We start from the raw sequence: 24,435 nt of genomic DNA on the forward strand, positions 1-24,435 counted from the left end.
ATCAATAATTCCAAAACCATGTTAAGTACAAGGTTTTAAAAGATTTCATCTTAAAGCTTACACGATGGTAAACTCAACTGCACTAATATCTGACCTCTGTCTAGTGCAGGTAAATAGATATTAACTATTGTTTTTATGATTTTAATTTATATAGATAGAATTTTCAAATTTTTTCTAAACAGACTGACCTCCTTAGCCTCATAAAGCTCTCCTCTAGATGAATAAAATGCTACTGACAGTATGTATGTAACGTGAATGGTTGCTGAGATATTGCAAGTTATTTACAAAATATTACAAATGTAATAGTTACTGTGTTTATTGTGACTTATAAAATTCAGTTCAAGACCTAGAACCTAAAGAATACGGTCACTATAAAAATAGTTTATACTGAAGAGTTTTGTCATTTATACTTTTTCATAATACGTATGGTTCCAGAGATATGAACATTTGCTTGAAATGTGAAGACAATTTGATTCTGTTAAAAGGCTTGGGCCCCACACATTGGAAGTTAGTGAAAACTTCCTGAGCTCCATTGGAGAATGGGTTAACAACCTTGGTGTAAATGTATGAGGCATATATTAGCATTCCAAATCTGTCCATCTCTCTGCACTCATTGTTTGGTGGATGGACAGAGGAGCTTTCTTCCACTAGTCTTAGCAGCCACCGCCACAACTATGGTATCAACTAGGATTCCCCAACTCCAGTGAGGTCCGTCAGAAGGGGGAACCAAAAACTTATATCCAGGCACTTGGGGATGGGCTTGACAGTGTCTGGCTCCTTCCAAGCCTGATGGCAACCAGGTCATCAAGTTCATCCGCCTGAGGGGGGGGGGGGGGTTCACCCAGGATGTAGATGTGCCAGTCCCAAAAGCCTCCAGGAACACATTCCTCAGAAGAAGGAGTTTGGGAAGACCAGCACCTTTCTGTTTGGTAATTTCCAGGATGTCCCCAAAGGAGACCTCAGGTTGCAATCAGGGGAATCTTTCTCACTCACCAAATCAGCGTCTTCTGTGAGAGACTCGAAAGGGGAGTCTGTGTGCTTCCTCGTACATGTTCTCTTCTGAGGTACCTCTTCCACAGGGTGCTCAGGACACATGTTGGAAAAAGAAGAATCCCTCTGGGAAACACATGAGGATGCTCTCCTGAAGTGTCTGACATTGAAAAACAGAGAAGATAGGCTCAGAGCTTGGACACAACGAGGGGCAGAGGATAGGATAAGAGACTAGACAGAAGGCACTATACGCAAAGAGAAAGCTCTTTCTACTATCTAGAAAGTAGATGGACCCAAGGAAACCTCTCCTCCCTTCCTCGCAGCTGAAGCACCAAAGGAAAGACTGCCAGGCCAACCCCAGATTAGAGCCGTATGGAGAGAAATGGACCCAAGCTGTCCATTGCCAAAGCACCGAGGGAAAGGAAAGATCCAATAAAGTCGGGAGCCAAACCAAACCCCTCGGACCCGGCGACAACCTTTTGGATCAGAGTCCAACCCTGATCCGAAGATAATCGGAGCAGGACTGATCAGGAATACCATGAGAGTCGAAGAAGGGAGCTTCCTCCAATTTAATGCCAAACCTTTGGAGATCTTGGATCCTGGGACTCGAAAATCACAGGTCTGATAGAAGGAGATAGTATCCATTGGCCAGGTGTGCTCACGCATTCGGTAGGGGACCAAGCTGGCAGGACCCCCATCTGGATCTGAACCTCAAGAAATCATTGCATCATCCTATCCATACCTGCCTCTGTCAAGCTCCCAGAAGATCTGGATGATGCTACAGATGTGGGCCTCGACTTTCTTTGGGGTTTGAAATAACTGAGCAGGCAAAGCCAGAAAAACAGGTTTCAAAGCAAATTCCGTTGACCTGCACCTAGTTGACTGATCATAGTAGGAAATGTAGGGTACGGGAGGAACTGGGATGGTGATCACGCCTGTTGGATCCAAAGGGATTTGTGGATCAGAGGGTGGTGCTACATTCTTCGGATCCAATGAGGTTGGACCCAAAGTCTATGTTTTTGGGATGCTATGAAGAGTCCCTTGAAAACTTCTGGAGGGCACATTTTTTGCAGCCTGAAGAGCAATTATGTGATATTGAGGGGGTTTGAGCACCAGAAGATGATGCAGAGGTAAGCTTTTAATTATTAATTTATTGCTCCAGCCAGTAAGGGCCTGGGGTTAAACAAGGTATAAATCTCGCACACAGTTTGCAATAACTGCACCTCTTGTGGGCATCATAATTGGGGATCTTACGCCCACAAGAAGTGCATTTCTTCATACCGGGCTTCTCAGACATGGCCATAATCTAAATATATAACTGTGTACAAAAAAAAGTAGACTACACACCTACACTAAGCTATAAAAAGTACGACTAATATTAGAAAAAGCACACTCAACAGTAACATTAGCTCAAGAACTACACAAAACTCTACAAGATATCTAACTATCTCCAAATCTAGAGAAACTTTTTTTTTTTGCTTTTTTAAAACACAACTAGCTTTTTATAAAAACGCACAAAGTTAAAGATATAAAAAGAATACCAGAAGGCTCAAAGGAAAACAGAAAGAAAAGTAAGAAAACACCAAATGTCAGCAAACTACTAGACAGAATAAAAAGGAGGAGCAGAGAATTCTAATTAATTCTAAGAAATCTAAACTTTGAAAAATAGACAGAAATAGGGGCACTCTCAAGCTCGACATTCAATCACGATCTTGTTCCTATGGCGGCAAACAATATCCGAGTTGGAGGATGGAATAGGGCATTATGGGTATAGGAATAAGCACGTGATTCAGATCCAAAGTCTTGTAGATAAGGCAGACTTGGATCAGAGGATCGAATCCTAGATCCATTAGTGAGGTAGAATGAAAACGACATCAGATCAAGAGTACTTTGGACTTTAACCAGGGACAGTGTTGGGTGGTCAAGATGATGAAACAACGGGTGTGTTTTTTTTATTTTTCCAAGCAAAAAAGCTAGAAAATGGAAAGCATGTAAAATGAAAGGTTTTTTTAAAATGCTAAAAAAAATCATTTATTGCACCTGCAAAGCTGTATTTTTTTTTTATTTTTTATTTTTAACAATGGCAAAGGCCAGCAGTTAGGGTGTCTACAAGTGCAGGCAATTCATAAGGAAATGCATGAATGGTGCTCTCTGAGGCATTTATTAAATAGACGCTTCAATTAGTACTTAAAGGGGAGCTTGCAAGCAGTTAAATACAAAAAATGAAGTTGGACACTGATGGAAGTTAATACTTTTACAAACAGATGCATTCTCATCAGACTTAGCACTTAAATATTACAAATAGCAGCAAGAAATTAAGTTAAGGTGTATTTCCTATTTTCCATCCTCTTATCAAGATTTTTCTTGGAGTGCTAATGAACTTTGCATGACATAGATAGTACAGTTGTGTACGCTTACCATAAATGTAGACGTTAGAGTATATTCACTGTTGCAGTCATCACTTTTGGGTTATCTGCTTGCAGTAGCCCTCAGTCGGTCTGATTAACAAAGTCTTGGGTCCTGCGTCGGTTGCTGTCCCTTCTTCCATGACGTCAGGTTGTCAGGAGTATAAAACATGCAGCCGACACCATTACATCAGTTTTTCTTGCCCCACATGTCAGGTGCCCCCTTAATGGGAAGCAATTAAATCTATAAATATACAATGTTATACCTACAATAGAAAAGCAAATACACCAAAAAGCTTTTGAAAATAGCAAAGGAAAGTAGAAGTATATCCAAAAAAAAAAAAGACAGGGGCTGGAGGGAGGGTAACCAGGACTGCAACAGTGAATACACTCGAACATCTACATTTATGGTAAGTGTACACAACTGTACTATGTTCTTCATGTTTCACTGTTGTAGTCATCACTTTTGGGTAGATTCCCAAAGCCAAGGATGGGAGGAGGAATTTAAATGGAATTAGGACCAGCTATAAGGCCCTGCAAGACTGCAGTGGCAAAGCCAGCTCTGGATTTAGAGTAAATTGGCAGATGGTAATGCTTGGTGAAAGTATGTACTGGACTCCAGGTAGCAGCTTCTAGGATGTCCCTGGTAGGGACACCTCTGAGAAAGGCTGTAGCGGTAGCTGCAGACCTGGTAGAGTGGGGTCCAATCCCCTGTGGGATAGGTTTTCCATGGTGTTTGTAACAGAAATGTATGCAATGGCCTATCCATTTGGAAATGGTTTGCTTTGAAATAGCCTTCCCCTCTGCCCCTGCAGCAAATGCCACCAGCAGTTGATCAGATTTCCTTTGAGGTTTAGTTCTGTCCAAGTAGAATCTAAGTTGTCTGTGCATGTCTAAGGAGTGCAGAATCCGTTGTCCTTTGTTCTGTGAATTAGGGAAGAAGGTTGGCAAATGTATGGACTGATTAAGGGCCACACTGGATACCACCTTGGCCATGAAGGAGGGATTGGTCCTGAGAGACACTCTGTCCGCATGACAGATTATGAAAGGCTCCACTGCCATGAGGGCCTGTAATTCAGATACCCTTCTTACTGAAGTGATTGCTAAAAGGAAAGTTGTTTTCCAAGAAAGGAATTTTAAGTCCGCAGTGGCAACTGGCTCGAAAGGAGGAAGGGTGAGTTTTTCCAATAGAAAGTTGAGGTCCCAGGCTGGAGTTGGAGCTCTCCTGGGTGGTCGTAGATTTTTGGCCCCTCTAAGGAACTGCTTAAGCAGTGGGTGAGAGAAGAGTGGTGGTTCTGTGTTATAATGAGCTGAGATGGCTGAGGCTTGGATTTTGATGGAGGAGAAAGACAGGCCCTTATGAAGCATCTCAGTTAAGTATTGTAAAATCTGAGGTAAATTAGGCACTGTTTTCATCCCTTGAGCTTGGTTCCAGGCACAGAATCTTTTCTATTTTTCAGCGCAAGACTTTCTGGTACTGGCCTCCTTGCCTCTAAAATGATATCCATCACTGGTTTACTGAGAGATGGTAAAGGAGAATTATGCAATTAGTCAGGCTGCTAGATTCAGTGTTTGAAGTTGAGGGTGCAGAATTTGGTTCTCCTGCTGAGACAATAGACTAGGAATCTTAGGCAGGTGCCATGGGGCCCACAGTGACACACTGCGCAAGAGGGGGTACCAGTGTTGGCGTGGCCAGTCTGGTGCAATCAAAATCCTCCTTGGTTTGTCTTGTTTGATCTTTAGTAGTACTTTGATGAGCAGAGGTAGAGGAGGAAAGGCATAAACCGATAGGTTTTTCCAGCTGAAGGACAGAGCATCCACTTTCCAAGCTTGTTTGTGGGGCGTCCTTGTGCAGAATTTGTCCAACTGATGGTTTTGGGGGGAGGAAAACAGATCTATATCTGGGCTCCCCCATTTGCTTGTCAACATGTTGAAAATCCTTTGTTCCAGTTTCCACTCATTTAGGTCCATGAGGTTTCTGCTTAGTTCGTCTGCCAGAGTATTTAGTTTTCCTGGCAGGAATTGAGCTTGTAAATGTACTTGATAGCTCAGGGCTGTGTTCCCCAATGCCAAGGTTAGTGTGCAGAGGGGGTAAGAACGTGTACCCCCCTGCTTGTTTATGTACCACTTAACAGTGGAGTTGCCTGTCTATCATTAATTGACCTGGAAGAATGTGGTCCTTGAAGGCTGTCAGAGCATTCTGTACAGCTAACATTTCTTTTTGATTGATACACAGGTGCATTTGACTAAGGTTCCATTTGCCCTGAATGCACTTCCCTGCCAGATGGGCCCCCCCCATCCATAGTCTGATGGGTCTGTTAAGGTATGGGCGGAAGGGGGTAGTGTGAATGGTAGACCCCTGTTTTGGTGGCAGGCCTCTGCCCACCAAAGGAACTCTAGGCGTAGACAAGGTATGATAGGTATCATTGCTTCTAGATCCTGTGAATGTTGACACCATAGGCTTTTGAGATACCAGTGCAGTTTCCTCATATGCAGCCTTGCATATGGAAGTAAAAGAATGCAGGAGGCCATGAATCCCAAGGCTTGCAGTATTTGCCTTGCAGATAACTGGGTTTTTCTGGCCACTTGTTTGAAGTAGGTTGTCAAATGAATTTGTTTCTCTGGCGTGAGGAAAGCCATCTAGGAAGTTGTATTCAAGCTTGCTCCCAGGAATATAATTTTTTGACAGGGTACCAGGTGTGATTTCTTTTTGTTTATGGTGTACCCCAGACAAGTCAGTACCCTGTGAACAAAGGCCAGACGATTCTAAAGTATTTCCTAGCTTTCTGCCTGAATTAAACAATCGTCCAGATATGGGTATATTCAAATATTTCTTTGTCTGCAGAATGCAATGACTGGAGCTAGGCACTTTGTGAATACCCTGGGTGCAGTAGAGAAGCAAAGGGCAGTGCAGAGAACTGATAGCGCCTGCAGCCTGCTTGAAGCATAAGTATCTTCTGCAAGACTCACTGATAGGGATATACAGGTATGCTTCTTTTAAATCTAGTGTTGCCAACCATGCATTTTTGCTTAGCATACGAAGTAGCTGGTGAAGAGTCAGCATCTTGAATTTTGGAATCACCAGAAAGGTAGAGTAGAAAGGTCCAGGATAGGACGCCATGTATTGCCTTTTCTGGATACCAGGAAAAGTCTCGACTAGAACCTTTGTCCCTTTTCCTCTTCTGGTACCACCTGAACAGCCCCTATGTTTAAGAGAGAAAGTACTTGATTTTGGGCCTCTGCCCACTGATTTGGGGGTAGATCTGGCCACCAGCTTGGTTGTGGTAAGGTGTGGAAGTAAATCCTGTATCCTTGGGACACTATTTAAAACCTATTTGTCCTGGGTAATGAGTTCCCAGTTTTTGGCCTGCAGACCAATCTTTCCACCTAAAGGAGCATTCAGTTGGGAAGTGCTTGGAAGTTTTAGAAGCAAGTCATTGCGACTGTTTTCCGTAGGGGTGAGTCTTACTACTCCCTGATTTAGGTGCGGAAACCCCCCCAATGCTTAGTCTTGTGTGTCCCCTGAGACTGAAACCTGGGGTTTCTGCCATGTCTGGGTTTGGCTTGAGAAGACCTTGAAGAGGCTGGAAAGGACCAATTCTTAGAGGGCCAGTGCCTACTAAATCTAGGAAGCTGAACTTGTAAGAAACCTTTAACAGTTTGAATAGATTTAGCTTTATCTTCCATCTTTTTAAGAACTTCCTCAGCCTTGTTGCCAAACAGGCAGTCCTGATTTAAGGGAGCATCCAACAATTTAGCTTTAACATGATCAGGTAAAGATTGCTCCTTATGCCAAGCATGCTTTCTGAGGACAGAACCAGAAACAGCAGCCCTGCAAGAAGCCTTTAAAGAATCAAATACACATTGCAAAGTATGTTTTCCAACCTGTTCAGCAGAATGCATTAAATCTTGTAATTCTTTATTTTCCTCAGTCAGGAATCAACATAATTTTCTGTTTAAGCAATCCTGTAACATGTTGAGGATACTTTAACATATGAAACTGGCAGTTTAGAGCCCTAATGGCCAAGGTTGAAGTGTATACCTTCTTACCCCATCTATCCATCACCCTGGAATCTCTATCAGAGGGGGTAGGATTTTTGGCAGTAATAGTCTTAATGCCCTTCGGTCCCTATGAAATGGTCTCTGGATCCGCAGTAGGATTTTTAAAAAGGAACTTGAGAGTCAGGAACTCTGCAATATCTATCAGTTTGTCTGGGAGCAGGAAGTAGAGTCAAGGGCCAAGCTAGATTCCGAAAAGGAACCAACAATGTCCAGTACAGGGGGGATAGCTAAAGGGCTGTGTTGGGGCAGGAGTAAGAAATCCCCAAGCCTCTTTTTAGAATCAGAGTAATCCTGGCTTTCACAGCGAAAATGCTCCCTAAGAGTATGCAAAAAGTTTCACAAAAAGAGAAATCCTCTGGAGAGGAAGCAGAGGGAATAGAGTCCTCTGCATCAGAATCCTCATAGGTAGACAAGGGTAAATCCTGGTCAACAGAAATTTCAGAATCTTGATCAGACGTATCATAAGCAAATTCAGTCCTAGGTCTCTTGGAGGGGGAAGGTTGGCTCCCCCTGATTAAAGTAATAAGGTCTTCAGCCATTCTTATTTGATTTTTAGGCATAGAGGCCTGACCATGTGGTCTAGGCATCTGTTTTCTAGGCATGGTTCGAGTTTTAGGCCTTAAATAAGAAGATGGCGTTGGTTTAATACGCAAGTCAGTAGGCCTGAATACACCCCTCAGATGCTGGTGCCTGCAAAGCGGCTCCAGACCCATCCAAATGTTCCACAGTTGAAGCATCTTGCGGCAAAACACACTCCGAATGGGTCTCAGTAGAGGCCTGCGAATCTGAAGTCGCGGGTATCAGGGTTGCAAAAGCGCCTCAGAGTACCGACGAACTGATGACTAGCTTAGGAAAAGTGTCGTTGGCAGCTTTGGACCTAGGCCGCCTGTCTTTACCTTTGTGTTTTTTTTTTGGAATGTCTGTAGTCAGATGGCTTACCGAAGACATACCTGGATAACTGAACAGAGTACCAAAGTAATTAGAAGCGTAAATATACAGACAACGAACAGTTTGTTGTTTAAATAAGGCACAAAACCGACAGCGAGATACTGCATGTCCGCCCTGTGTTTGCATGACTTGTTTTACAGGTGCTCTGGTTTCCTCCAAGATTCCAAAGACATGCAGTAGGTGGATTGGACATTTTAAGTTGGCCATAGTTAAGGTTGTGGTCAGGATCTAGGCAAGGAATACAGTACAAATGAAAATCTTTAGGAGGTATTTGCTTTCCACAAGAAATACAATTAGTGACTTTTACTGACATCGGTTTAGAGCAAGAAAAAGTTTCCCCAATGGGGTACTTAGCTTTAGTTCAAGACTTTGGTTCTGAAACTCAAAAACGAAAATTTCAGGAGTTGGCCGACCCAGCACTTGTAAACTGCTTCTGCTTCGTGCACCCCATGGCAAAAAAAGACTGGTGTAATGGCGTCGGCTGATGTGACAGCAACAGACGCAGGACCCAAGACTTTGATAATCAGGCTGACTGAGGGCTACTGCAAGCAGATAACCCAAATGTGATGACCACAAAAGTGAAACGCGAAGAAGATCCAAGACTGCAACAGTGAATACACTCAAACATCTACATTTATGGTAAGTGTACACAACTGTACTATGTTCTTCCCAAAGCTGAGGAAAAGGGTAGAAGGACAGGTTGAGTCCTAGGTACGGGTCAAGAGGCCCTGCAGAATTGCAGAGGCAAACCCTGCCCTAGACTTAGGAAACAGAGGTAGGTGGTAATGCTTTGTAAAGGTATGGGCAAAGGTCCAGGTGGCCGCTTCCAAGATTTCCCTGGTAGGTACTCCTCTGAGGAAGGCAGTGGAAGTGGAGGTTGCCCTAGTGGAGTGTGTACTGATAGACTTAGGGATGGGTTTCCCATGTAGTCTGTAGCAAAAAAGGATACAGTGTGAAATTCATTTTGAAACGGCTTGTTTGGAGATGGGCTTCCCCTCTGACCCTGGGGCAAAGCTTACAAGAAGCTGGTCTGTTTTTCTGAATGGCTTAGTACGGTCTAGATAGTATCTAAGTTGTCTGTGCACATCTAGTTGAGTGTAGAATTTTCCCCTTTGGTTTTGAGGATTGGGAAAGAAGGTGGGAAAGAAGGTGGGAAGGTGTATGGCCTGGTTAAGAGTTACATCAGATACCACCTTGGGCATAAAGGAGGGGTTAGTCCTCAGGGAAACCGTCTGCATCGAAAATTATGAAGGGGTTCCAAGACCCTTCTGACTGAGGTGACAGCTAATAAGAAGGAAGTCTTCAAAGAGAGGCATTTCAATTCTGTTGAAGTGGCAGGTTCGAAAGGAGGTAAGGTTAGTTTCTGTAACACATAATTGAGGTCCTAGGGTGGTGTTGGAGGCCTTCTGGAAGGCCTGATATTAGAAGTCCCTCTGAGGAATTGCTTAAAGGATGAGAGAAGAGGCGTGGGTCTGAATCATAATGGGCAGAGGCATGGATTTTAATAGAGAAGAAGAGGCCACTATTGTGCAACTCTGCTAAGTAACCCAGGATGAAAGGGTTGGAAGGTTGGGAGGTACTGCTCTCTCTTGACTGTTCCCAGGAGCAGAATCTTTTCCATTTTCCTACATATGATTTTCTTGTGCTGGGCCTTCTGGCCTTTGTGATGATGTCCAGGACCTGTTTGCTCAACAGGGACTCCTTGTTGGTTTTTAGTGTACAAGCCATGCTGAATGTTTGATCTGGGTGTAGTACCTTCCCCCCTCTCCTGGGTCAAGAGGTCCGACCTAAGGGGAAGCAGCTTTGGGGGCTGTAAGGTCAGACTGCGTAGTAAGGGGTACCATTGCTGTCTGGGCCAATCGGGAGCAATGAGGATGGCCCTTGGTGTCTCCTCTCTTATTTTGATCAGAACCTTGGGAATAAGGGGCAGAGAAGGGTATGCGGACACAAAGAGGGAGCTCCAGGGGAAGGTCAAGGCATCCACCTTCCATGCTAAGAGGTGATACTCCCTGCTACAAAACTTGTGCAGCTGGTGGTTGAGGTGCGAGGCAAAGAGGTCCACTTCTGGGGTCCCCCACTCCTGAGTGATTTGCAGAAAGATTTCTGTGTGGAGCTTCCCTTCTTAGGGGTCCAGTAAGTTTCTGCTTAGGTGGTCTACCAGTATATGTTGTTGATCCCTGGTAAGTATTGGGCAATTAGGTGTATCCCCATGGAAGTGTCTAAGTCATAAATCCATGGCTAACCTGCACAGGGGGTAAAAGACTGGGTGCCCCCCTGCCTGTTGATGTACCACATTACTGTGCTGCTGTCTGTTTCGATAAGGAGGACCCCTGGCCTGAGATGGGGGTTGGAAGGAAGTCAGAGCCTTTGCATTGCCATCATTTCTTTCTGGTTGATGTGCAAATGAAGTTGCTGGGCATTTCAAAGATCTTGGGTACACCCATCTGCTAGTTGAGTGCCCCAAGCTACGTCTGAAGCATCAGTGGTGGTCTGGCCGGAAGGGGGGAGGATGAAGGGAAGACCCTTGTTCATGGCACAGGCCTCTGCCCACCAGAGAAATTCGGCCCTTATGCAAGGGATCAGTGAGAGTGGTCTCTAGGGACAGAGTGCTAACACCAAAGGTTCTTTAAGTAACAGTGAAGTTTTCTCATGTGAAGCCTGGTGAGAGGGATGAAAAGGATGCAAGATGCCATGTACCCCAGGGCTTGCAGGAAATTCCTCGCAGTGAGGTGACTTCTGGAAGCCAGTTGGGTGAAGTAGAGAGACAGGAAGCTCTGCTTTTCTGGGGATAGGAAGGCCATTTGGGTTGTTGCGTCTAGCACAGCTCCCAGGAAAACAATTTTCCTGGTGGGGTTTTGCTTTGATTTTTTTTTCTCATTAATGGTGAATCCTAGGGAAGTTAGGAGTGATTTGACAAAGAGAAGGTCCTGGAGCAACTTTTCTTAGCTGTCCGCATGAATGAGGCAGTCGTCCATGCAAGGGTAAATTTGTATATTTCTCTGTCTGTAGAATGCTATAGCCGGGGCCAAGCATTTGGTGAATACTCTGGGAGCAGTAGATAAGCCAAAGGGCAGTGCAGAGAACTGAAAGTGTTGATGGCCTGCTCTGAAATGCAGGAATTTTTTGCACGATTCCCTGATGAGGATGTAGAGGTAGGTATCTTTTAGATCTAGTGTCACAAGCCAGGCATTTTGTGTGAGCATAGGCAGGAGCTGCTGCAAGTCTAGCATTTTGAATCTGGGGACCACCAAGGAGGTGTTCAGTTTGGATAGATTCAGGATGGGGTGCCAATTGCCCTCTTTTCTGGGAACAAGGAATAGTCTGGCGTAAAAACCTTTTCCGGTTTGATCTGGAAGGACAGGTTCTACTGCCCCCTGTGATATTAGTGTTTGGACTTGTTTTAATGCCTCTGCCCACTGATTTGGGGGAGGTCTGGGTACCCTCTTGGAATAGGGAGTTCACTGAAGGAGAATCTGTATCCCTGAGAAAAGACTTTTAATACTCATTGGTTCTTGGTTACAGAGACCCAATTGTCCTTGAAGAGGATGAGCCTTCCTCCTAGTTTTTCATGAGTGAAAGGAGGGCAGAGAGGGAAAGGAGAGTCATTGTGAGAGCTTGCCATAGAAGCTTGGCTTAGAACTCCCTGCCTTAGAGGCAGAAGTGGTCCACTGTTTGCTTCTTTGCTGGCCCTGGGATAGGGGCCTGGACATCCTGTCCCTGTGGGGTTTACCTTGGCCCCATCTGCTGGGTGCAGGGAAGGCCCAGTGCTTAGAGGGGAAGCTCCTGCCGAATCTGGACGATTGAACTTGAAAGAAATCTTTTACTGTTTGTATAGATTTTGCTTCGTCTTCCATCTTTTTAAGCACCTCTTCTGCTTTTTCCCCAAACAGGCATTCCTTATCTAGGGGGTGTATCAATAAGTTTAGACTTAACATGATCAAGGACAGGTTGTTCCTTCAGCCATGCATGTCTTCTAAAACCAGATCCTGTCACTGCTGCCCTGCTAGAGACTTCTAGGGCATCATATCCATATTGTGATGACCGTTTGGCCACTTGACAAGCAGAGTGTAGTAATTCTCCCAGCTCTTTTGAGTTGGCACCATCAGGAGAGGCAGCAATTGTCTGTTTTAATTGTTCCACAGTGTGTTGTTGATATTTTAACATATGGAACTGACAATTGAGTGCTCTGATAGCTAAGGTTGCAGAAGTGTATACTTTCTTACCCATCTGTCCAGAGCTCTGAAGTCTTTGTCAGAAGGAAGAGAATTCTTGGCAGAACTAGTCTTAGCTCCTTTGGGTCCCTATGTAATGACCTCTGGGTCTGCAGCAGGGTTCCTGTACAGGTATTTGAGAATCCTGTGCTCTGTAGTATCTGTCAGGTTTAGTTGCAGCAAGAGGCAGGGCATCAGGGCTAAGCTGGATTCATGGAAAACATCGTCCACTACTTCCAGAATAGGTGGGATGGCCAGGGGTTTGTGCTGGGGCAGGTCCAGAAACTCTCCAAGTCGTTTCTTTGACTTTGGGAAATCTTGAGATTCCCAATGAAATGTTCCCTGAATGGGTGAAGGGTTTCCACAAAGGAGAGGTCCTCTGGAGGGGAGGCAGATGGGATGGACTCCTCTGGATCTGAATCCTAATACATTAGTTAAGGGATGTTGTTTCTCGTCACAAGCAGAATAATTTGGATTCCTCAGACTCTTGGTCTGTCATAACTTCTGGAGAAGGATGCCTTTTCCTTTTCGAAGTGGGGGACCTTGTACCTCTGATAAGGGAGACGAGATCCTCCACCACTAAGCATTTGAGCTTGGGGTGGGGGAGCAGTAGCAAGATGGTAGCTAGAAGCAGACTTCCTAGGAGTGGCCTGGCTATGAGGCATGAGAGAATCAGTCTGTCTCTGAGAAGCAGTAGTCAGAAGAAAAAAACGTTTTTTGTCGAGAATTGGCAGTGTGAAAGGCCTCCTTGGAAGCCAATGCCTGCATTGTGGCTCCAGACCCAACAGAGGCCGAGACCACCAAAGGCTCAGAAGACAGAAGTTGATTTCTGCGGCATACTAGACTCAGAAAGGGTCTCGGCAGAGGCCTGCATAGAAAGTGAGTCTGGCATCAGGGGCTCCGAAAGCGCCTCACTGAATTCCAGAGAACTGATGACCTGCTTAGCTGTAGCATAGTCGGAAGGCTTAGCCTTGTGTGGCCTGTCTCTATCTTTACATTTTTTCAGAATGTCGACAGATTGTTGGCTGACTGACACCATATCAGAATTCGAAGACTGAATACAAAAATAATTGTCTACAAAATGAGCTCTATGATGAATGGTTCTAGCATTAAAGAGGGGACGGAACCAGCAAAGAGGGACGTCGTGGTCTGGGCCTAAACAAGTAATGCAGTAAGAATGAAAGTCTCGGTGTGGGATCTGCTTTCCAAAGGTGAGACAATTGTTAACTTTTTCAGACATCAGTCAGATCAAGAAAAAAGGGCCCCCAACGGTGTACTTTGCTTTAGACGTTTTCTGCTGAAATTCAACTTCTGGTAACAACTGACCAGCACTCGTGCAAACTGCTTCTGCTACAGGCTCCACGGCAAGAAAGACTGATGTAATGACGTCGGCTGCCTTGATTTATAGTACTGACAACATGATGTCAGACTACAGGCGACAGCAGCTGGCACAAAAACAATGACTCTGGTATCCGGGCTGGCTGAGGGATAACCCACAGGTGATGACTGCAACAGTGAAGCACTCAGAACATCGGCATGGGTGAGCTGGGTGCAAGTCAGCCTATCAGAGATAAACAGCCATGCGATCACAAAGGCACAGTAAAGTTAATCTCAAGCCACACCCAGGAAAAATATCGCACATCTGCTACATACAAAGCTCAGTTCATCAATCATTGCCAGGTTGAATTAAGCAAGATATAAATCAACACACACAAGACAAGCAATACTTTGACAACTATCCCAACTCTGCACAACTCTTTCACAGCAAAGCAGATCTATATAGAAAATGTCATCAAGCAAAAAGCGGTGTTTTCTGAAAGACTTCACCTGCTCAATGACCCCACTAGACAAGAACTTGGGGTCTGCAAAACTTCCTGGTCTCACGCAGCACCACCTTGAATTCAAGGTACTGAGTAAGCGGCTGTTTTGAAATCCAACCTTCTAACGTGAAAAGAAAGTTGTAATGCAGCTGTCAATACAGGGGGACAGAGGCTACAGCAAAAATAAACATTGTATGCATACTAAACGATGATATGCCCATTAAAATATCATTTCTCATTTATGAAAGGGCAAAACACGCAATAACAAAGTGATGAACCCTGGGATTAAACCAGCTGTCACTGAGCTTTAAACTGGGTAGTTGCTGAACCAGCAGTTTGTATGTACTGTTAATCCAAATATGACTAAGGCACTGAGCAGCAAGGTAGGAGATGAACTTTGTCATGCTGAAATCCAGAGGATGATAACTATACAGTGACCTCTACTCACAGCAGTCTCAACATGTTTGGATAGATGGATCCAGTACAATCACTACTCCATATTTAAATCTAAATTCATAATGGTAATCAGTACGCAGGGTGTAACTGCACAGCCAGGATGCATGCTGTGCATACACAAACATTTCAAGCGGTTTTGCATGTCAGCTCAGTACAGACGTGGCGTCAGTTACTGACTAGATAAACTAAGTACTGGGGTAATTTTGTACCGCTTTAGAATGGTGCCTTCAAATAAAGAGCATCTCAGAATTAGCGGAACCAGGGCTGCAATCTTGTTAGTAGATATTTTAATGAATGGAGGAATAAAAATGTATTTTCTTCTTACTCCACAACCTTTAATGGTTACTTAAGTTTATGAGAATTTAGCAAAGTAAGAATCAACTATGCAGGCTAGATCAGGGTCCAGCTGGAAAGGGGAGCATCCACGCAAGTATACGGGGTCCCAACATTTAAGGCAAAATCATCACTAGTGCGTTTGCAAGCAAGCCTTCATTACTACAAAATTCCACTTTCAGTTGTATGTTTAGTTATTTTCAGGGAAATTTACTCTTGGAAATGGACCTTTCCTGGAGGCTTTAAAGATAGCTAGTTTTAGAAGTCCTGAAAAATACTTTGCACTTATTGTTGATTGCCTTGTAAACTGGAGTGTGCTTGTTCCTGTTGGTGCAGAGGACTAAACAAACTGCTAGTTTCTAAGACAAGAGCCTAACAATCAGCAGAGAAACAAAGAGCCCACTATCCCTAGAACATATTCTTGTCTAGGATTTGAAAAAACTTGACATCAAATACACTGATGCAGACCGAACACTGTAGCCAGTAATACTATATTATCTGGCTCCCACTGAAGAGTCAAAGAATCGCCATATCTTAGATACTACACATTACATACTACAAATAACTTCCCTATGTATTTTACATGGTCTTATGCCAAAACAGTACTTAATAAAACTGAAGATAATGGCATACACTTCTGTCTAAACAGCACAGCCAATTTATCAGTAATAAACGCTGCAAACTAGTAATTTCATAAGTGACACCTTTCGATTTTACATATTTTTCATCTACATTTACAAATTAAAAGCAGCTCTTGCAAAACACAAAATAAAACATGTTCCCTACCTGCCTGTATCAGAAGTTCAATGATCTGAACATCTCCTAAATATGCAGCAGCGTGAAGAGGACTACGTCTTTCTTGGTCCTGTGAATGAAGGAGAAAAGGTAATGCACAAAGTTAAATTATTAAACTTCAAGTCAAATCAACATATACCTAGATAACTTCAGTCTATGTCCTAGTTTCAGAGACCACCAGATTAGGAACAGCAACTCCTGAGATATGAAGGTGCTCCTAGCAACCCGGTGGCTCAAACAGGAATCACCTTCCCCTATTTTAACAGTATATTCTGAACATCTAACAAGCTTCAAAACTGCATGTCCAAGAAAATATAAGAGGAAGAGAAGAAAAATAAAGCACCACACCACAGAATTAACCTGATGTGCTAGATTACTACTTTATTCAAACAACTCAAATAAAACAGGATAGTAACAAGATTTTTCAGAAAATTCAATACTGAATTTCTTGAACAGGGAAGAAAAACAACTGCCTAGATTTCCTGCAGTAAAATTTACACATGCAACAAGAATCTACACAAACAAAGGTGCCTGAAACTTTGCTTACCACCATACCAAGAAACAGGTTGCACATGTTGGAGACCAGAGGACATGAGACTAAATACCACAACTGTTCTTCTAGAGGATGTAGTCTGTTGATCACTTACAAGAAGTGCACATTTTAATCCAAGTACTTCCTTCCAAACAGTTTTGCAATACTAATGTATGTAAACACAACCATTTTCCCACCAGTCTGCACCCCCATTTTCCCATATTTGTTTTGCCTTATAGAACAAAGAAAACAGATCTTTAGCATTTCAAAGTCCATGACTGCTGCTCCCACCCACCAAAAACATTAAAATCAGATAAAAAGCACCAAAAGTCCATCAGAGTAGCACGGCCTCATGCAGGTTGTTTGCGATGCACTCACCAGCAAACAGACGTCCTCCTTCCGGCTAGCCAACAGTCGGACTTCTTCTACATCTCTATTAAAGATCGCCTGGACCAGTGGAGGCTAGGGAGGAAAAAAAAATACTATAAGCAGCAGTTCAAGCTGTAGGATTTCACATCAGTTAAAGCTAGTAAATGTTTCCTGCCCGTATGGTCAGTCATGTAAATTGCTTCCTTAGCCACCCCTACCCACAGCAGTTCATGGTCCTCATCAAATTCACTACAACTTCAGTAATTACTGGACACTGTCTGTAAGATTTACCACTAATTCTCCAAATAAGCACTTAACATACAACATTCGAGTTAGCAGAGCTTACAGTGGACACATCACATCTTATGGTACAACTCACAGTTCAAAACATTTAGAAGAAAACACAATTTAAGAAAATTGTTTTTAAATAGAAACTATGAATGTTAATATGCACAAAAACTAAACACACTGACTGTGATCCAGGTGACCCATTAGTGGCTTGGGTAATCGCTGGAACTGCTACGGAGGGGGGGGGGGTGACAAGGCTGATTGTTCACTTCTCCCACGGGAAGAAACATGGGACATGTCATGGAAAAGGCAGGCCATTCTTTGAAGCCCTACAGGAGAATAGGGGTCAGCTCAGAAGAGTTAGGCTGGTTGGGGATGCAAGACAGATGGAGTGGCATAACCATCCTAGTATCCAAGACAGGCATACACCCAGAGGCCAAATATCATGGACTTTTCACTGTATAATGGATGCCAGCACACAAGGAGGCAGACCAAACTTGTCAACCAAGAAAGCTTGCCTTCCCCTGGCTGCAGTGCATCAGTTTCTGAATTTATCTGCCTCAAATGAAGACCCAATTCCTGCTGAAGGGGGCACTGGCACTTTAAATGTGCCTCCAGATGGTAGTAGGAAGCCCAAGGATGCCACAAAGAATTATGAACATATCCCACCCACAGATGAAACATTGCAAAGAAATACTATAATAAATAGTTACTAACTTGCATCAGAAAGATAAGACATTAGTGGAAGGACAATATTTTTAGCTCAAGTCCAACTGTCCTGTTACACAAACGTGTTGTGGGGGGAGTGGGCACACCTGTCAGGGATGCAAGACAGACATCTGAGGGGTGGACTGACTCATCAGATCCAGGTTGGGCACACTTCTTCCTAAAAACTTTTTAACAGATACAGACAATTCAGATGCAAGCATGCCAAACCAGGTGATGAAAGAAAATGTGCTTCTTGTCAGATGACTTTCATAAGGAGTTCTTTTGAACAAACTTCCACCAATAATTTTGCACAAGACAATCTACTGTTGGGAACTTTACCACTGTTTGCAAATTAAAATGTTACTGTTGGAAAGGAACAGCTAAAGTAGCAAGTTGAAATTAGTTTAAATGGAACAAATAAGTTATAAGGCTGCAAGAAACAGAAAAGCTCATTTATAAAGTACAGTTGTGTACACTTACCATAAATGTAGATGTTCAAGTGTATTCACTGTTGCAGTCATCACATTTGGGTTACCTGCTTGCAGTAGCCCTCAGTTGGCCTGATTATCAAAGTCTTGGGTACAGCATCGGTCGCAGTCTCATCTTCCATGACATCAGGTAGTCAGGGGTATAAAGCATGCAGCAGAAGCCATTACATCAGTTTTTCTTGCACAAGATGTCAGGTGCCCCCCTAATGGGAAGCAATTAAATAAATATATACAAGGTTATACCACCAACAAAAAAGCAAATACACCAAAAAACTTTTAAGCATAGTAAAGAGGAACAGAGGTATAGCCAAAAGAAGCCAGGGAGCTGGAGGGAGGGTAACCAGGACTGCAACAGTAAATACACTCTAACATCTACATTTATGGTAAGTGTACACAACTGTACTATGTTCTTAGTGTTTCACTGTTGCAGTCATCACATTTGGGTAGATTCCCAAAACTAAGGATGGGGGGAGGAATTTAGATAGCATTAGAACCAGCTATAAGGCCCTGCAAGACTGCAGTGGCAAAATCACTGGAATTAGAGAAACTATGGAAATGGTAACGCTTGGTGAAAGTATGTACAGAACTCCAGGTAGCAGCTATGTCCCTGGTAGGGACACCTCAGAGGCTGCAGAGGTAGATGCAGCCCTGGTTGAGTGTGGTCTTATCCCCTGTGGGACAGGTTTTCCATGATGCTTATAGCTGAAATGTATGCAATAGCCTATCCATTTAGAAATGTTTTTCTTTGAAATGGCCTTCCCCTCTGCCCCTGCAGCAAATGCCACCAGCAGTTCAGATTTCCTTTTAGGTTTAGTCCTGTCTAAGTAAAATCTGAGTTGACTGTGCACATCTAAGGAGTGCAGTATCCGTTCCCCGTTGTTCTGTGGATTAGAAAAGAAGGTTGGCAAATGAATGGACTGATTAAGAGCCACACTGGATACTACCTTGGGCATGAAGGAGGGATTAGTCCCGAGGGACACCCAGTCCACATGAAAGATGATGAAAAGCTCCACTGCCATAAGGGCATGTAATTCAGACACCCTTCTTGCTGAAGTGATGGCTAAAAGGAAGGTCATTTTCCAAGAAAGGAATTTTAACACTGCACTTGGCAGTTGGCTCAAAAGGAGGTACAATGAGTTTTTCCAAAAAAAAGTTAAGGTCCCAGGCTGGAGTTGGGGCTCTCCTGGGTGGTCTTAAGTTTTTGGCCTCTGAGGAACTGCTTGAACAGTGGATGAGAGAAGAGGGGTGGTTCTGTGTTGTAATGAGCTGAAATGGCTGAGGCATGAATTTTGATGGAGGAAAAGAAAAGGCCCTTGTGAAGCATCTCAGTTAAGTAATGAAGAATCTGAGGTAAATTGGGCGGTACTGTGCCCATCCCCAGAGTTTGGTTCCAGGAACAGAATCTTTTCCATTTTTCAGCATAAGATTTTCTAATACTAAGCCTCCTTGCCTCCAGAATGACATCCAACACTTCTTTACTGAGGGATGGTAAGGGAGAGATCAGGTAATTTAGCCAGGCTGCCAGGTTCAGGGTTTGAAGCTGAGGATGCAGAATCTGGCCCTCCTGCTGGGACAAGTAGTCCCTTGTTTTGTGGCAGGTCTTTGCCCACCAAAGGAACTCTAACTGTAGGCAAGGTACGACAGAAATTATCGCTTCTAGATCCTGAGAATGTTGACACCATAGGCTTTTTAGATACCATTGTAGTTTCTTCATATTCAGTCTTGAATATGTAATTAGGAGAATGCAGGAGGCCATGAACCCCAAGGCTTGCAGTGTTTGTCTTGCAGACAGCAGGGTTTTTGTGGCCATTAGTTTGAAGTAAGCTGTCAAATGAATTTGTTTCTCTGGCATGAGGAAAGCCATCTGGGAAGTTGTGTTCAAGCTTGCTCCCAGGAATATAATTTGTCGACAGGGTACAAGATGTGATTTCTTTTCGTTTATGGTGTACCCCAGACAAGTTAGAACCTTTTGTATAAATGCCAAATGATTCAAAAGTATGTCCCGGCTTTCTGCCTGAATTAGACAATCATCCAGATATGGGTATATTTGAATATTTCTTTGCCTACAAAATGCAATGACTGGAGCTAGGCACTTTGTGAATACCCTGGGCGCAGTAGATAAGCAAAAGGGCAGCGCAGAGAACTGATGGTGCATGTAGCCTGCTTTGAAGCGTAGGTATCTTCTGCAGGATTTCCCTGATTCGGATGTGCAGGTAAGGCTTCCTTTAAATCCAGTGTTGCCAACCAGGCATCCTTGCCTATCACAGGAAGCAACTTGTGAAGAGTTAGCATCTTGAATTTTGGGATCACCAAAAAGGTGTTTAGGATAGAAAGGGCCAGGATAAGACGCCATGTGTTGTCTTTTCTGGGTATCAGGAAAAGTCTAGAGTAGAAACCTTGTCCCCCCTTTCCTCTTCTGGGATAGTTTGAATAGCCCTTATACTAGAGAGAGTACTTGCTTTTGAGCCTCTGTCCACTAATTTGGGGGTAGATCTGGCCAACCGTTTGGGGTTGGTAACGTGTGGAAGTGGAATCTGTATCCTTGGGAAACTATATTTAAAACCCATTTGTCCTGGGTAATGAGTTCCCAGTTTTCTGCCTGCAGAACAATCTTTCCCCCTAAAGGAGCAGTCAGTTGAGAAGGGCTTGGAAGTTTTAAAGTTAAGTCACTGAGACAGTTTACCATAGGGGGGAGTCTTACTACTCCCTGATTTGGAAGTGGGAGCCCCCCACTTAGTCCTGTGCGTACATTGGGACTGAAGCCTGGGTGTTCTACTGGTTCCGGGTTTGGACTGAAGGCCTGGAAGAGGCAGAAAAGGACCAATTCTTAGAGGGCCAATGCTGAACTTGTAGGAAAGCCTTAACAATTTGCATAGATTTAGCCTTTTCCTCAGTCTTTTTAAGTACTACTACTGCTTTGTTGCCAAACAGACCGTCCTGATTTAAGGGAGCATCCAGCAATTTAGCTGTAACATGATCTGGCAAAGACTGCTCCTTAAGCCAAGCATGACTTCTAAGTACAGACCCAGTGACAGCAGCCCTGCAAGATGCCTCTAGTGAATCAAAACCACATTGCAAAGTATGTTTTCCAACATGTTCAGCAGAATGCATTAAATCCTGTAAATTCCTATTTTCAGCACAGTCAGGAATCATCATTTTCTGTTTATGCAATCCAATAATTTGCTGCCAATACTTTAATATATGAAACTGGCAGTTTAAGGCCCTAATGGCCAAGGTTGCAGAAGTGTATATCCTCTTACCCCATCTATCTAAGCTCCCTGGAATCTATATCAGAGGGGGTAGGATTTTTGGCCTTAATGCCCTTGGGTTCCTTTGAAATGGTCTCAGGATCCGCAGTAGGACTTTTAAAAAGGAACTTGAGAGTCAGGAACCCTGTAATACCGGTCAGGTTTTCTGCGAGCAGGAGGTAAGGAGTCATGGGCCAAGCTAGATTCCGAAAAGGCATAATCAACAATGTCCAGTACAGGGTGGATAGCTAAAGGCCTGTGTTGGGGCAAGAGTAAGAAATCCCTAAGCCTCTTAAGAATCAGAGTAATCCTGGCTTTCCCAGCGAAAATGCTCCCTAAGAGGATGCAAGGTTTCACCAAATGAGAAATCCTCTGGAGGAGAAGCAGAGGGAATAGAGTCCTCTGCATCAGAATCCTCATAGGTAGACAAGGGTAAATCCTTGTCATCAAAGGAAACAAATTTAAAAATCTGGGTCAGAACTATCATAAGCAAATTCAGCCCTAGGTCTCTTAGAGGGGGAAGGTTGGCTTCCCCTGATTAAAGTAATAAGATCTTCAGCCATTATCATTTGTTTTTAGGTATAGAGGCCTGACCATGCGGTCTGGGCGTCGGTTTTCTAGGCATGGAAAGAGTTCTAGGGCTTGAAGAAGAAAATGGCGTTGGTTTAATATGCAAGTCAGTAGGCCTGAATACACCTTTAGAAGCCGGTGCCTGCACAGCAGCTCCGGACCCATCCAAGGTACAGACATCCGCAGGTTCCACAGTTGAAGCATCTTGTGGCATACTGGGCTCCGAACGGGTCTCAGTAGAGGCCTGCGAATCTGAAGTGGCAGCTATCAGGGGCGAACTAGCGACTAAGCTTAGGAGAAGCGTAGTCGGCAGGTTTGGACCTATGCGGTCTGTCTATATCTTTGCTTTTTTTCGAAATGTCGGTAGTCAGGTGGCTTACCGAAGCCATATCTCGATAATTGAACAGCGTACCAAAATATTTAGAAGTGTAAATAAACAGACAACGAACAGTTTGTCGTTTAAATAAGGCACAAAACGAACAGCAAGGTACGTCGTGGTCAGAGCCTAGGCAAGGAATGCAGCACGAATGAAATTCTTTGAGATATTTTCTTTCCACAAGAAATACAATTATTGACTTTTACTGACATCAGTTTAGAGCAAGAAAAGGTTTCCCCAAATGGGTACTTAGCTTAGTTGAAGACTTCAGTTCTGAAACTCAAAAACAAAAATTTCAGGAGTTGGCCGACCGGCACTTGCGAACTGCTTCTGCTTTGGGCACTGCATGGCAAGAAAGACTGATGTAATGGTGTTGGCTGCATGCTTTACACCACGGACTACCTGACGTCATGGAAGATGAGACAGCAACCAACACAGGACCCAAGACTAAGCTAATCAGGCCGACTGAGGGCTACTGCAAGCAGATAACCCAAATGTGATGACTGCAACAGTGAAACATGAAGAACATCTGGGGTCTAACAAATCTGAAGTGCAATAATAAACTTAATGTTGTGCGATTAACCCTCAAAAAAGTAGCAAAAAATGTTAGCAATCAGGAATGTAATTCTTGCACAATGAATGCATTTTTTTCATTTGGGAAACAAAAAATCTCCTAAAGATATTAAAGATAACAGACACTGCCAAGCAGGGGCCTCAAGCTTAAAGGTTAAATGAGGCAGAGGCCACCAAGCCAAGGGCTAGACAAGTGACAAAAAACAAGAAATGAGCCAGCAGCAAGTAGACTGAGTCAAAAAAGAGTAGTTTAATAAAAACTACCCAAACAGCATAATGGCATCCAAAAACAAACCGGTTTCGGCAATGGTTAAAAACCTAGCCTTCTTCAGTGTACAACAAGGAGCCAAAACAGAAATGCTGTATTTAAACAGATAAAGCCATGCTGATTGGTTACAAAATTTTGAACATGTGCTGATTGTCAAACAGCATAAATAACTTTTTGTATGAATAAAAATACATTCAAAAAAATGGATTATTTTAAGGACTTGAGTACATTCATATTATGATTGGCTGTTTCTATGTATATATTATGTAAAACATATACATAATTCTATATTCCAAATATTAAAGCACCAATTATACATGATCCAATATTGAACAAAAATATATAGATATACATATATGCAAAGTGCGCAACAAATCAGAGTACATACTACAATATTAGCATTAGCTATGACAATATATATAATTAATAAACATATGTATGTATTCTGAATATTGGAACACCATTTGTTCAACAAACATGTATAATATATTCAATTTTTATTTATAAACAATCATTTAACCCAGGACTAAATAGTGCACCTAGTTTCGTGATCCATTTCTTTTCTTTAAGGTTGAGTTTATTATGCCAGCCACTCTTAATGGTTCTGTCACCAATGATTTTATCAATAATGGTAAAATGAAATTTGGCAGTGCTATGCGTGAGAGTGTGTTTGTATAATGCATTGGTATTCTTATGGCATCTAATATCACTGAGATGCTCAGAAATGCGTAGTTTAACTGGTCTTGATGTCTGCCCTACATAAAATGAGTGGCAGGTGCAACATGCCAAATAGACGGCCAATCAGTGTTACAGTTAGCAAAAAATCTAATGTCAAAGACTGTATTAGTATTCCTACTGGTGAACTCCTTAGTTTTCAACATATGCTTACAGTTGACACAGTGGCCACATGGAAAGGAACCAATAAGCCTATCACCCAAGATAGTAGTTTGATATATTTGTGGTAAAGTGGACTCATAGTGATGTTTATAGTGATT

At 43.2% G+C, this 24,435-nt stretch overlaps 1 protein-coding gene across 1 annotated transcript in view; it reads right to left on the minus strand.

Annotated features, from left to right (window-relative positions):
* ANKRD52 (ankyrin repeat domain 52) overlaps positions 1-24,435 on the minus strand; it is a gene marked incomplete in the record, with an annotated part of 2,835,210 nt that overhangs the window by 2,593,776 nt on the left and 216,999 nt on the right. Inside the window, 2 exon segments of the mRNA XM_044083713.1 lie at positions 16,012-16,090; positions 16,931-17,014. Of these exon segments, the coding sequence (XP_043939648.1) occupies positions 16,012-16,090; positions 16,931-17,014 (163 nt within the window).

Source organism: Protopterus annectens, chromosome 9.part0 (genome assembly GCF_019279795.1).
Source record: "Protopterus annectens isolate FY-2018-M chromosome 9.part0, PAN1.0, whole genome shotgun sequence".
Lineage (NCBI taxonomy): Eukaryota > Metazoa > Chordata > Ceratodontiformes > Protopteridae > Protopterus > Protopterus annectens.